General features: G+C 38.6%; 1 protein-coding gene across 3 annotated transcripts in view; it reads left to right on the forward strand.

Annotated features, from left to right (window-relative positions):
• The first annotated feature begins 725 nt into the window (after positions 1-725).
• Positions 726-13034, forward strand: part of LOC146004114 (AP-4 complex subunit epsilon-1-like) — a 42738-nt gene continuing 30429 nt past the window's right edge. The window contains exon 1 of one of the 3 annotated variants that reach the window (XM_083142795.1): positions 726-808. Coding sequence is in view for 1 of the 3 variants with exons in the window: in XM_083142782.1 (XP_082998908.1) it covers positions 894-1007 (114 nt within the window). In the remaining 2 variants the exon portion in view is untranslated. Of the gene's footprint in view, positions 1061-13034 lie in introns of all 3 variants that reach the window. The other 2 variants (XM_083142782.1, XM_083142788.1) reach the window with 2 other exon arrangements.

A 13034-nucleotide genomic window follows, 5' to 3' on the forward strand; every position in this document is an offset into this window, starting at 1 on the left:
TGTAGCCACTGACAACGACATCTACTGGGGTAACCGCACTCCGTTCTTATCATTTTGCAACGCTCTTTTGACTTCGACCTTGCCTGCTGTTACACATACACGTCTCCCTGAACAGTACCACGTTTCTCATAACATGCTTTCCTCTCTCTGTCAGTGTGCATCACTTTAGTTTCCTATTTCCTTTTCGTTCCCACGATATGTTCAAATTTCATACCTTTCTTATCATTTTGCAACGCACTTTACTTTTATTTTTGTACATACACGAACCCTTATTCAAGGCGCTGTAGCTGAGGACCCCCTAAAGGCTTACTTGTCTTCGCCCCCTCCCCCGCACTGCGGGGTTTTGCGGCTTGTAGATCCGGCACTGGTTTAACGTGGGATGTTATTGGATTTTATCTGATGCATTCTTTCCTTCGACGTGTACAGTGGGATCCATGAGTATTACCGTGCAAATTGTCCACCACCATGTTCGTGCACTTTATATGACCCAATAAGAACTTCAAGAATTAAAAGAAAACTCAAAACAAGCTGTTCACAACTTCTGCATCAGCATACATAAAAATCCATTGCTTAAAAACACACAGAATATAAGAGAAAACTCAATGAAAATAGTCATGGACAATTTGCGCGATAATACTCATGGATACAAACTACTCATACGCCTAATTCAGTAAATTTGGCTAAAATCAACATACGGTTGATAGGACCAGGAGAACGAGGAGAAGAAGAAGAAGAAGGGTTGGTTGGCAACACTTGTTATGTATCAGCTGGAGCTGGGCAAAGTAAAACGCATGGATGTGCATGACAGGTTTTGTTCATTTTGTTACCTAAAAGTACAATCAATTTTATTTTTGTGATGTAGCTAATTACTGTGTAAGAGGGAACTTCAGAATATGTCTGGGATATTTGAGAAGACATTCGAATCACTAGGAACAATGTTTGCTAGTGTTCCAAGCATTGGGATCCAAACTTTGTTGGAGAAGTGCTTTAGTGCACGGACGAAACAGGTGTGTTTATTACGCATATATCTGGTAGTTAAGCCTGTTATTCAAGCAACTGGGTAAGTTACTTACTTTACTAACATGTCATTTTTCTCAGTGATATTATTTCATGACGTCGCTTAATAATAATGATGTTAAGAATGTTTACATGACATACGAAAATAGTTTTGAATTGTCAAGTTCTTGCTTCAAATACGCAATTTCATCCAGAGTTAGATTGTTTTTTTTATTCAGTGCTCCGATGGTTTATGTATGTGTTATTCCTTTAGATAGCAATGCTATGCACGCACAGGAAGGGAAGGAAAGTGTAAAAATATTACGGGACACAAATGTAAGCCTAAATAAACTAATCACGAAAACATCAGCAATCAGTTAAGCCTACCTTGAGAAAAATACGCAGCATACGGAGGCAAGCCAGACCATATCATGTATAAAATGCAGTTTTAGGTTGTGCGTACAATTTTGATTTCGATTTTAAATAGAGATGCATAGTTCATTTTTGACAAACATAGGTAACGGTTCCGATTGTTTTATGATTTCTCCAAGCACAAAGACTGGTACTATTATAGTATGGGGGTGACACCTATAAATCATATATTTCGCACTTTTTTACATTGCTAACGTACTATTTTGGGTACTACTTTACTATACCTGAGACACCTGGGAATAATTTCTTTCGCACTTTTTTACATTGCTAATGTACTATTCTGCATTGCGGAACACTTATTTAGGTGAAATAATTGAATTTGTTAGGAAAGTAATGTATATTTCTTACATTTACGAGTACTTACTGTTCTTGTTTATTTCCACACACAACATGGCGATAGCTTACCGTTGATCGTTCCTTGAGCCGGAAAAACCATTGACGTCAGCCCAAAAATTCACGATAGCCCCACACACCATCACGGGGACGAGGTATGCCTACTAGGTTAGGTTAGGCCTGTTAGGTTTGGTTCCATTAGCACTCCTTTTGTTCAATTTAGCATATACGGACAATACGAGAGCGTATTGTGCTCTCATGCAGGAAGCAAATGGCGGCAGCTGCAATAGCGCATCGGAAATAGATTTTCGTACAAAACCACATGCATTCGCATTAAAATGAATCAAAATTACATTCCCGAACATCAACAACGCTACAGAAAATGATTTGCGTAAGTACTTTCTCCTGTAAATTTGAAGAAATCTGTCTCAGGTATAGTAAAGTGTTACCCTATTTTGGAATGCGGAGCATTTCCTAAGGTGAAATAATGCATTTCTAACTAACATACTGTCCATTTCGGTAACACTTTACTATACCAGAGACGGATTTGTAAAGTAGTACCGTCTTATTTCTTACATTTACGAGTACTTACTGTTACTTGTTATTTCAATTCTGTAACACATTATGGCAGGTTCAGGACACGTTGTGAGAGTGTTTTGTCGATTTATGCAGTGCTGCAACCTCGTTCACCGGAAAATACTTACTTTCGTACTCGGATTTGAAATTATACTAATACATCGCAAACCATTGACATTAGCCTCACAAACCATTCAAGTTAGCGTTCGCCCCAAAAACGGTAAATGTCTGTTATATCGGAGACACATTTCTTCATTTTTACAGAAGAAACTACTTACGGAAATGAGTTTCTGTAGTGTTTTGAAAGTTCTTGGAGGTATTTTCTCACCGTAGAATGCTGCACAACAATAAGCACTTTTGATAGCCTATAACAAACTTGCATTTTGTGCAAAGCGACAACATTATGCCGTTGTTTCCATTATGTACCTGCAGATGGCGCGAGCGTTGAAAGTCATGCGGTCTCGCCAGTGTTTCCAAATGTGCCTTTTTTACCAGAATTTTATTTATTTTATTTTTTATCTATGCTTACCTAACCTAACCTTGCCGGAAATCGTTCGTGGGGCTATCGTGAATGGTTTTTGGGGCTATCCGTCAATGGTTTGTGGGGGCTATCGTGAATGGTTTGTGATGACATAATGAACACGAAAGTAAGTATTTTTCGGTTAAGAAGGTTGAAACACTGCATACCCCACTCCAAATCGACAAAACACAAGCACGACCTGCGATGATCCACAGCTGTGCATATTGTATGTTCCGCAATGGAAGAAAGGACCCAAATGAATTACTCGTAATGTGAAAAATCGAAGCTTTTTTCGTGTAAAAAGTATAATGGCACCTTCAACTATGTTCCGCAAAACACTATTGGTAAGTACGAACCATTTAAAACTGAAAATATTTGATAGAAATGTGTCTCCGATATAACAGACAATTACCCCAAAAACCATTCACGTTAGCCCTAAAAAACATTTTCCGTAAAGTTAAGTGAGGTTAGGCAAGCATTGTTAAAAAAACATACTCGACACGTCATGTTCTACTGAAAACACTGCGAGTTTGAAACACTGACTACAAGGTTACGTCATGTAACACATGGAACATTGTGCTCTCGTGCAGAAAGCAAATGGCAGCAGCAGAAACAGCATGTCGGACAGAGATTTTCGCAGAAAACAACATGTATTAGCATCAAAATGGATCAAAAGTACATTCACGAACTTCCACAACGCTACAGAAAATGATTTCCGTAAGTACTTTCTCCTGTAAATTTGAAGAAATCCGTCACCCCTTTACTATAATGTTACCCAAAGACTATTTATCGTAGAATTTTGGAAATCATTCTCACACGAAATTTGAACCTTCCTTAAAGTAATGAGCACTATTTGGACTCCAAAAGAGTTATTTATGTTGAAAGAAAACAACTTGAAAATTACCTTACCCACTTCTCATGGACAAGATATTCTCCGTTGACAAGCGACAGTAAATATCATAGAAGCATGGGAATGAATGTAGAAGTAAATCGGAACCTTAGTAGAAAGCATTTAGGGACTTTATTTTAATGCTGAGGGAACCGAACCTAACCAGCCTAACCTAACCACGAAAGCATATATTGAACAAGACCTTAAGTACTTGCTAAAACTCCGCAGTATGCGTTAACAGACATACATCAAAATTGAACCATGTAAAAATTGCATTCGTAACATGATGAAATCTCAATAAAACAAAAGGAACTTGGGCCGAAACACGAAATGTGAAATAACACACTGTAATGTTCATTTTTGAAATGTGTAAGGTATGTTTTCATACCATTTTTTGTCATGAAATTTAGAGTTTATTTACCGACACGATACTTTCTGAAGTTGGAATTATCCTAGCAGTCAGTGACGTGCCCAGGATTTTCGAAAGGAGGGGGTTAGGTATACATTTTTTAGTGGTCAACGCTCATATATCCCATATTTTCCTGCATTTGATAACCCCTACCAATACCCCCTTGGGCATGCCACGCTAGGAGTAATGCAAAATCACTGAAATTTGATAAATCGTGCTGCTGACTTATTTCCACAGGAATAAACAAACACAATACTTTGATAACTACATGAATGTTTATTTTGTGTAATGAGTACAGTTTTTAAATCAAATTTAGGATTACATTCACCATGTTATATACTGCTTTTGGTCCCAAAATGTGTTTAGTTATTGTACATAAATCTGATCTTTTATTCACCATGAATATATGTCCGTACAAATAAGGATGGTACTTACGACACCACATTTTGCTAGTCCCAACTGCATAGGGATTGTTGAGGCTTACATGTGTTTTTTTGCATTTGCATTATATCATGACAACTGTTAATGTAAATGTAGTTAATGCACTTTTGGTACTCTTAACACTATAGTTATGCTTCTATGTGCTTACCATTTGTATACAATGGTACAGTTGGATACAATTGTCAGGTTTGATTTCCTTAAGTTTTCCACACATTCTCCTGCACGTGTATGAGTCTTCCATGCAAGGGAACTCTTCAGATAGTGGCAAGTTACAAGTGCGGTTGGAGACTGAGCACATTTTGTTTTTAAAATGCATGAATTGGTTTCTGTGAACTTCACAGTAAGCCACTCTTGTCTGAAGCATTTGTTTTTTTCTGTGTAGGCAATCAAATCTAATGTCAAAACAACATTGTAAGCATGCAGAAGTATAATTATAATGCTAAGCACACCAAAACTGACCCATAACCAGCTCACATGAGTGTATAAAATCATAACACAATCTTGAGGCCCTTACTGATGTTCATGGGAAACGGGATATGATAATGTACTAGTGCCTTGAAATATTTAACCCCCATTTTTTTCTGCTATGCATGAACACATATTTGTTTTATGCTGTACCCTTGATCCTCTGTACCCCCTCGAGAAAGTAAAATATTTTGCATGATTTATGAATTTTTTTTGTTTTTGAATGTTTTCAGTTGTTTTTATCTCACAAAAATGTGTTAGTGTGAAGTAAAGTACATCTGCTACATTAGCCTATTACCCTACCATGAAGCAGAACAGCCCGTAGGCTTCACGCAAGTGAATATATACCACCCAACACAACACTTGTCAACAGGTGCTTTATTATAATTTTACGTTTACTTATCACCCCCACTCATCAACGAGGGGGCAATGTGGTCTTTTTGCCTCCCCCCAGTCGCGCCCTAAAAAATGAGACTATATTTTTTTAAACTTATTTTTGAATCTGAAGAAATTTGAGAAAATATTTTTGCACCTGTTAATGAACCTGGCAAGTTTCTGCTAACAGCAAGAACAGGAAGTGCGTGACTGTCAGATTCCTAAGCAGATTACGAATGGCAGTTTGGTCTCTTCAATTGAAGTGGAACATCAATTGTCTCTCCCCTTCCCCCTAGGAATTTGCTACTTCTGTTTTGAGTTCTATGGTGCGCTCGCTCCGGGGAGGGGGCAGAGGTTGGTGCACTCAGATAAGAACTGTCTGCAGTTCCTAAATAGATACTACCTGACACATTTCTGCGAAACAGGTTTCATGGAGGAACCAAATGTCCTTTGACGAATTTCTGGCCTCCCTCTCTCTGCATGCTTCGTGCCCGGAACCTCTTTGGGCGGGAGAATATGAAAGTTAATTAAAGGCAGATGCGCGTTTCGCACGCTTTGTCTGGAACTTTTCAATTGAAGTTTGGTGTTGGGTTTTGTCTGGAACTTTTCAATTGAAGTTTGGTGTTGGGTTGGCCAGTTACGGTCCGTTATCTATGGTGAATCGCCCCGGTGCATCGAAACAGTGCATCCGTCAACCACCACATCGTATCATTATTAATACAGTCAAATTTTGATTACGAAAAGGTGGTTGCAGAGTGGACCAATACAAAATGTCTTTTTTGAGGTAAGCACAGTAGAATAAAATTTTCCTTCATTTACATGAGAGAAGCGATTGTAGTAAAACCACCAAAATAAAAAAAACTTAACAACAAATGTTTGATTTCCGGGGAAGCACACACATGATTCCTTCATTCATGATTATCACCATCGTATCCTTTAGCCATTGCGTAAACTTCAGTAACAAGTTCTACAGTAATCACCTCTGTGTGAACATAAGACATGTAAAACTAAATGTAAAAATGTGATCGCACGATTTTCTGCAAAAGATTGCACCAGGTGGAGGAAGGTGGGGTTGTATTTCGGGCACTCACCAGAGGTCCATCACTCCAGTGTCCCGCGCCAGATAAATATAATTGTTTGTGCCCAGTTTATTGCAGGTTTATATGACCTTGGTGTGGTGGTTCCAATAAAGCAACTAATTTTGTTGTTTTGACATACTTAAAAGTATCCAAAATTATTTATATCATATTGTAAACAAGTACTACTCGTAAATTAAAATCGTGTATTTCAATCAACTATAGTTCATATGCAATATTCATTTAATTATAGAGTGAAGTCAGGAAGTGGAAATGTTATTTTATTATGAAACAATATAAATTCACCATAGCATCAAAATTCAATGAAAAGTTACCCAATAGGAATTATGATAGAGAATGTTATTGTATATGATTAAAATTTGCCACATTCATAGGTATAACAATAGTTTGATATTGAACGCACAGAGTTTTGTAATTAAATATAATGAACGTCGAACCATGAAAAGGAATACCAATTTACAAGCTCGCATAATTTTTTGTTTTAACTTTCAACATGTTCTGTTTATTGCTCATAGGTACTAGCACGAAATTGTGATTTTATTGAACATCTGTACTTCAGACTAAGGAACAAAAATCTTTCAATTTTTTCAGACTTCTGTAATATTTTGGTAGTAGGTTTTGGTTGTATATTGCAACCCCCACCTAGGGCTGGCCCTGGAAGAAGTTAAGATTTGCTTTACCAGCCCTTCCAAGAACCATGTGGCTATTAGAAATTTTGAAAAAAGGAACATAGTTTTTAAAGAGAATTAGGACTATTTTTAATTGATTGTATCATCCTTTAACTGTTTATGTGGAATAATTTAGTGATGGTTCCAAGAACAACTTAATATTACAAAAACTGGCTGCTTACCGTCGATAGCGTAGTGGTTAATGTAGCCGCTTTATCATTGAAGAGACAAGGCTAGATTCCTATGGAGAGTGGACAATTTCACCACTTCAGAACTATATGTACCCAGCTCCAAATAATATGTAATGTTGATTACAACTGACAATATCTGTAAGTGACATTCTTGAAAATCCATGACAGTTTCAAAAAGTTTTTTCTAACGTCACTTATCTATAAAATCAGATTAATCTCAACGGGGACGGAAAAGCAGTAACTCTCCAAAAAAGCAGCGAGGAGATAGGCGACGAGCGAGACTATTTTGTGGGTGGAGATTCCAATTTTTTATAGCCTATATTCCTAAATATCACATGCAAATTTCTCTTTTGTGGACGAAAGTTCATTAAACTACCAGGTTATTTACTACTGAGTCTTCACTGTTGAAAAACCGGCAATGAAACAGGAGAGAAATGTCCCTGTCTATTAATTATTAAAGGTGCAACATCAGTGTGAAATATAACTCAACAGTCTGGCATCTATAATCACCCTAAAGCCATCGGCAGCAATTTAGGAGGATTGTACCCATATGGAATCTTACAACCTGCCACTCATGGAAGCATATACAATACCTGCAAGGTAAAATGCTATTCACATGCCTGCCAGTTACATTATCCCCTCTTCTACATGAAATATCAATGCAAAATCGAAACCTGACAATTTTTTAAATTTTAGTTCTTGCGTTTATGATTTGCAAAAATTACGTAACAGAAATTCCACTTCACATTTCTTGATTTTAAGTAGTGTCTATAAAGATTTAGTTCAAACAGTATAGTCCTCATGAATTTCGAGTTTTGAAAATGCATTCTTTTTTTGTAAATGATATGAACATTTAAATGCCTGTACAGATAGCAAACTGCCTGTAAGGAGCATGCTTTTAATGCCTGCAAGCAAGAATTTTACTTCCCTTGCATCTGACATTTTGAAATCTGGGAGGGAAGGTTTAGGTCCAAATCCTGGGCCATGCATGAGAGTTGTATTGTTGTTATCTACTTAATCTAATCATTATTCATTCTCAATACCGCGATTAACTCAAGAAATAAAAATGCAACAAAAATTGAATATAAATATAATTTTCCTTGGATGTCGACCAGGCTAAATAAATTGCCTTTTAAGAGCTAAAAAAAAGAAGTTTGCCCAGATAAAGAATGGACTTGAGGAAATCCAGACTTTCCGCCTCCAGTTCAAGGGGGGAAAAGCGGTGTTGCTATCGGTTGCTACATGCTTGATTTTTGTCCAGTCGCACACGACACCTCTTCCTGTCAGCATGCTCCCTTCGGTCAAATTTCAGGGAGAGGCAGGGAATCGGAGACCCAATCGCTTGCTACGTGGCGGCAACCATTAGGCTTCGCCGTGCTGGCTTTGATGAGGGTGCCAGCTGTTTCAAAAATGACCCAAATCAAAAAAATTGGCAACGTAGAATACCACTAGAACTCACCCACCCATGGCAAGTGAACAAAGCCGATTGGTTCAGCTGTGAACCTCCTTGGCTTTCGACGGAAAAGAGAAAAATGGAATTTCCAAGTCCGTTCCCTCTCCGGAACCACTTAGTTCCAATCTTGTCATCTGCGCCGAAAACTTGATAACATCCCCACAACGATATCTCGAGATAACATCATTCAGCAGCACAAAACTTCAAGACGTATTTTACGTAATACTTTTCTTTGTACCGGATGTCCCCTAAAATTTCTTTCTTTATTTTACGATAATCAGGAGTAATGCTATGGTATAAATTGAAATATATTACAGTACTTCTCACTGGCTAGTTCTTTCACCTGCTGTTGAACCAGTGACCATTTAATTACAAGGTCATATCTGTAGTTCAAAGGTCACTTAACCACCCTGCAAGGAAATATTACCGCTTACTTTTCCCAAGAAGAATCTGGCACATGGTCCCACAGTCATTATAATCCTCTGTGGGGTTATGTGTTGTCCTTACGTGTGCTGAATGTCCCTTTTACAGTGTCAGCTTTTAGCAAAGATTTGGAGATTTTAAGAAACTTTTATAGGTTTTAGTCTTGGTAAGGTGTTTGTGTGACACACACACATATAAACAGGGTGTTCCAGGAGGAAGCGGCAATACTTTGGGAACTGGTAGTATATATTATAGAACTGGTGATTCTAAGCAAAAAAGTTCATATGAATATGGATCCGATTTTGAAGGATAACTGAGATATGAAGAGAAATAAAAATGATGTAGGAAAACGTAAACAAAAACAGTAGCAAGTAAAAGATGGCAATGTAATGGTAATTTTGTAAGTAAATATGAGAAGGGACATGCTGATACTAATCTTTATTGCAAGAAATTGTGCTGTAGCAGTAATTAGCGCACAATAATTAAGTAATGAAGCAAGCAATAAATGTAGAAAAATGAAATGTTAACACCTACTGGTCAGTACTCACATGAACAAATGTATCGAGGGAAAAGGCCACAGAAATGATAGCAGATCACAGCAGATTCTCAAAAATACTACCACCAACATCAATGCACTTCTGAGCGCGTCTGAGGACATATTGTGTTGCACTACAAAGTTCCCGATGATGTTCCCGGATAACGCAGCAGCATTCATAATGCGAATGTGCAGTTCATCCCTTGTATTCACGCTTTCCCGCTAAACCTCCTGCTTCATCCACCCCCATAAACAGAAATCAAGAGAGGTTAGGTTGGGAGAATGAGGTGGCCATGGAACCAGACCACTACCATGTCAACGACAACGACCAATCCATCGGTTAGGGTAGGTGGAATTCAGATGTTGAATGATCAACTGACTGGAATGAGCAGTTCTACATTTATTGCTTGCTTCATTACTTAATTATTGTGTACTAATTACTGCTACAACACAAATTCATGCATTAAAGATTAGTATCAGCATGCCCCTTCTCATATTTACTTACACAATTACCATTACATGCCATGTTTTCTTGTTACTGTTTTTGTTTACGTTTTTCTACATCATTTTTTATTTCTGTTCATATCTCTGTTATCGTTCAAAATCGGACCTATGTTCATATGAACTTTTTTGCTTAGAATCACCCATACTACCAGTTCCCAAAGTATTGCCGCTTCCTCCTGGAGCACCCTGTATGTATAATATGTATGTATGTATGTTTGGTGGATTTAAGAACTTGCCCCCTCCACTCCTAAATAAGTTCAGACTTCCCTGGGCACATAGTGGTTCAGATCTCACTTTAAACTGTATGTCCAGTCCTCATGGCCGTAGGCAGGAAAAAAAATTGGGGGGGGGTTCATTCATAATTGTTCCCATGGGCGTCGCCAGAAATTTGAATAATAGAAATAATAACAATAATTGTACAATAATAATTATTATATTATTGTTATATCTTTGAGGGGCTTACTCAGTCCAGCAGATGAGTGAATATCCAGCACAAGTTTCTTTTTGTTTTTTTTTACGTTTCATACAGTGTGTACTGAAATGCACAATTATTATACTTCGTCATTAAACTTTAGATACCTTCAAGAGAAAAGCTTTAAAAGTTAGATGGAAATTTTAGTCATAAAGTTTTTGTTGTTTGACTTTAAAACTAAATTTTTGGAATTTTGAAAAGTGTGGAACCAGTTATTCTTTTTAAAAACTTAGCCTGGTGCATAGATTCTAACCTCATTCGCGAACATAATGCGCTACAAAACTGGAGATCCTAGGTTTGAACTCCTATCAAGGGCAGAGGTGGTCACCCTCCGGAGGGCGACCCTCATGAGGACAGACCTCACCCTCACCCTCCGAAGACTTGTGAGGGTGAGGGCGAGATCGACCCGTGAGGGTGAGGGCGGAGCCGTGAGGGTGAGGACGAGATCGATCCGTGAGGGTGAGGGCGTGTGAGGGTGAGGGCGACTGGTGAGTCGGGAGGGTGAGGGCGTGTGAGGGTGAGGGCGAAGCCGTGAGGGTGAGGGCATGTGAGGGTGAGGGCGACTGGTGAGTCGTGAGGGTGAGGGCGTGTGAGGGTGAGGGCGACTGCTGAGTCGTGAGGGTGAGGGCATGTGAGGGTGAGGGCGAAAGGCAAATCGCGGGGGTGAGGGCATGTGAGGGTGAGGGCCATGAGGATGAAGTCGAGTCGTGAGGGTGAGGGTGTGTGAGGGCGAAAGGCGAGTTGTGAGGGTGAGGGCGAGGGCAAGGAAAATCCGTGAGGGTGAAAGGCGAGTCGTGAGGCCATGTGACGGTGAGGGCGAGCCGTGAGGGTGAAGGCGTGTGAGGGCGAGGCATGAAGGTGAGGGAGATTGAACGAAAATGACCACCTCTTGTTTAAAGTTGGAACCGAACTACAATGTGCCTCCTCCACCGGGTCTAGTAAGAAATAGGCTTTAATATTTTTAATTCGTTTCATTGTGTTTCTAGTCCAAAAACGCATTTTTATATTGCCTATAAATGCCTATTAGGTGAGTGCCTATTTTGCTTAATCGTCCCTAAAATGCCTATTCTGCCATTTTTGCTTATTTCAGCTTTGTTATGCGCCTTTGGCTTTCCCGATGTTGAATGTAAGCGTTCGTTGACGTTGCGCGCATTCTTTTACAACATACTTGTTTCTCTTAACATATTGCCCTCTCACCCCACATCAGTCCTTTTTATTCCTCTTCTTATCTATGTTCCTCTTTTTTAATTTACTTGTTGTTGCTATCCCCTCATACTACCCAGGTCTTGTGAAATATATGCCGTCAAATATTTCTCAGTGTTCACATTATGTATAGATATGTAGACAGAGGCAAAGGAATTGAGAATGGGAAAGAAATAATTTAATAATTCCCATTCAGTATCGATGCCTCATATGCAAACAGGTAGGAGCAAGCGAGTACTCGACTGTTTCCCCTATTGACAATGACATTACTGTAACCACATTCGTTAAAAGAACAGCATTCATATCATGACGATCAGATTTCCATTTACCTGGTAGAGGTTCAATCAACAAATTTTCTTGACGGAAAATAAACTAAACTAAATGTTTGGTAATTGCAACGTTGTGTTCTCTTAAAATCGAGACGAATTACATGGGGTGTAGGCAGCAGTAGCATATGATATTCGTAGTATCTTTGCTATAACCCACTCTGTTAAACGCATGTGATTATTTATTAATCGAAACACTGACCGTATTATGACGGATTTCTTCCGAAAAAAAAAATGAAGTGAAATAGTTTTTTGGGGAGAGAAAATGAAATGAAAAGTTTCATGTGCCCAGATATGGGTTTTTCTTTGTGTTCCCTCGCCTATTCCTTATTCATGTATCTTTATCGTTGCTATTCTAGAGAAGTATAATTGGAACGTGAAGAAACCAAAATACGAATTGATTGATTGATTGATTTGCTTTATTGTACTTCGCTTTTGTGCCAATTTTGGCTAATTGTGAAGATGGGATGCGTGTTGAGATGATATGATGAAATTAATGAATGGTGACTCACAAACATCCATGCACAAGCCGACAGTCGAACCCGGGACCCCTTGCGTCGTAACGCGATGTGCTAACCACTCCGCATCAGGGGGTGGTTCAAAATAAGAAGAAAAAGAAGCAATGTACATTGCCCATCAACAAGGTAGTAATATTTTATATTCGTTATCAAGGGATGTAGTTTGTTAGACGTAAACTTTATGCTCAAATAAGCTAATATCTACTGC

This window comes from Lepisma saccharinum, chromosome 1 (genome assembly GCF_977018435.1).
Source record: "Lepisma saccharinum chromosome 1, izLepSacc3.1, whole genome shotgun sequence".
NCBI lineage: Eukaryota > Metazoa > Arthropoda > Insecta > Zygentoma > Lepismatidae > Lepisma > Lepisma saccharinum.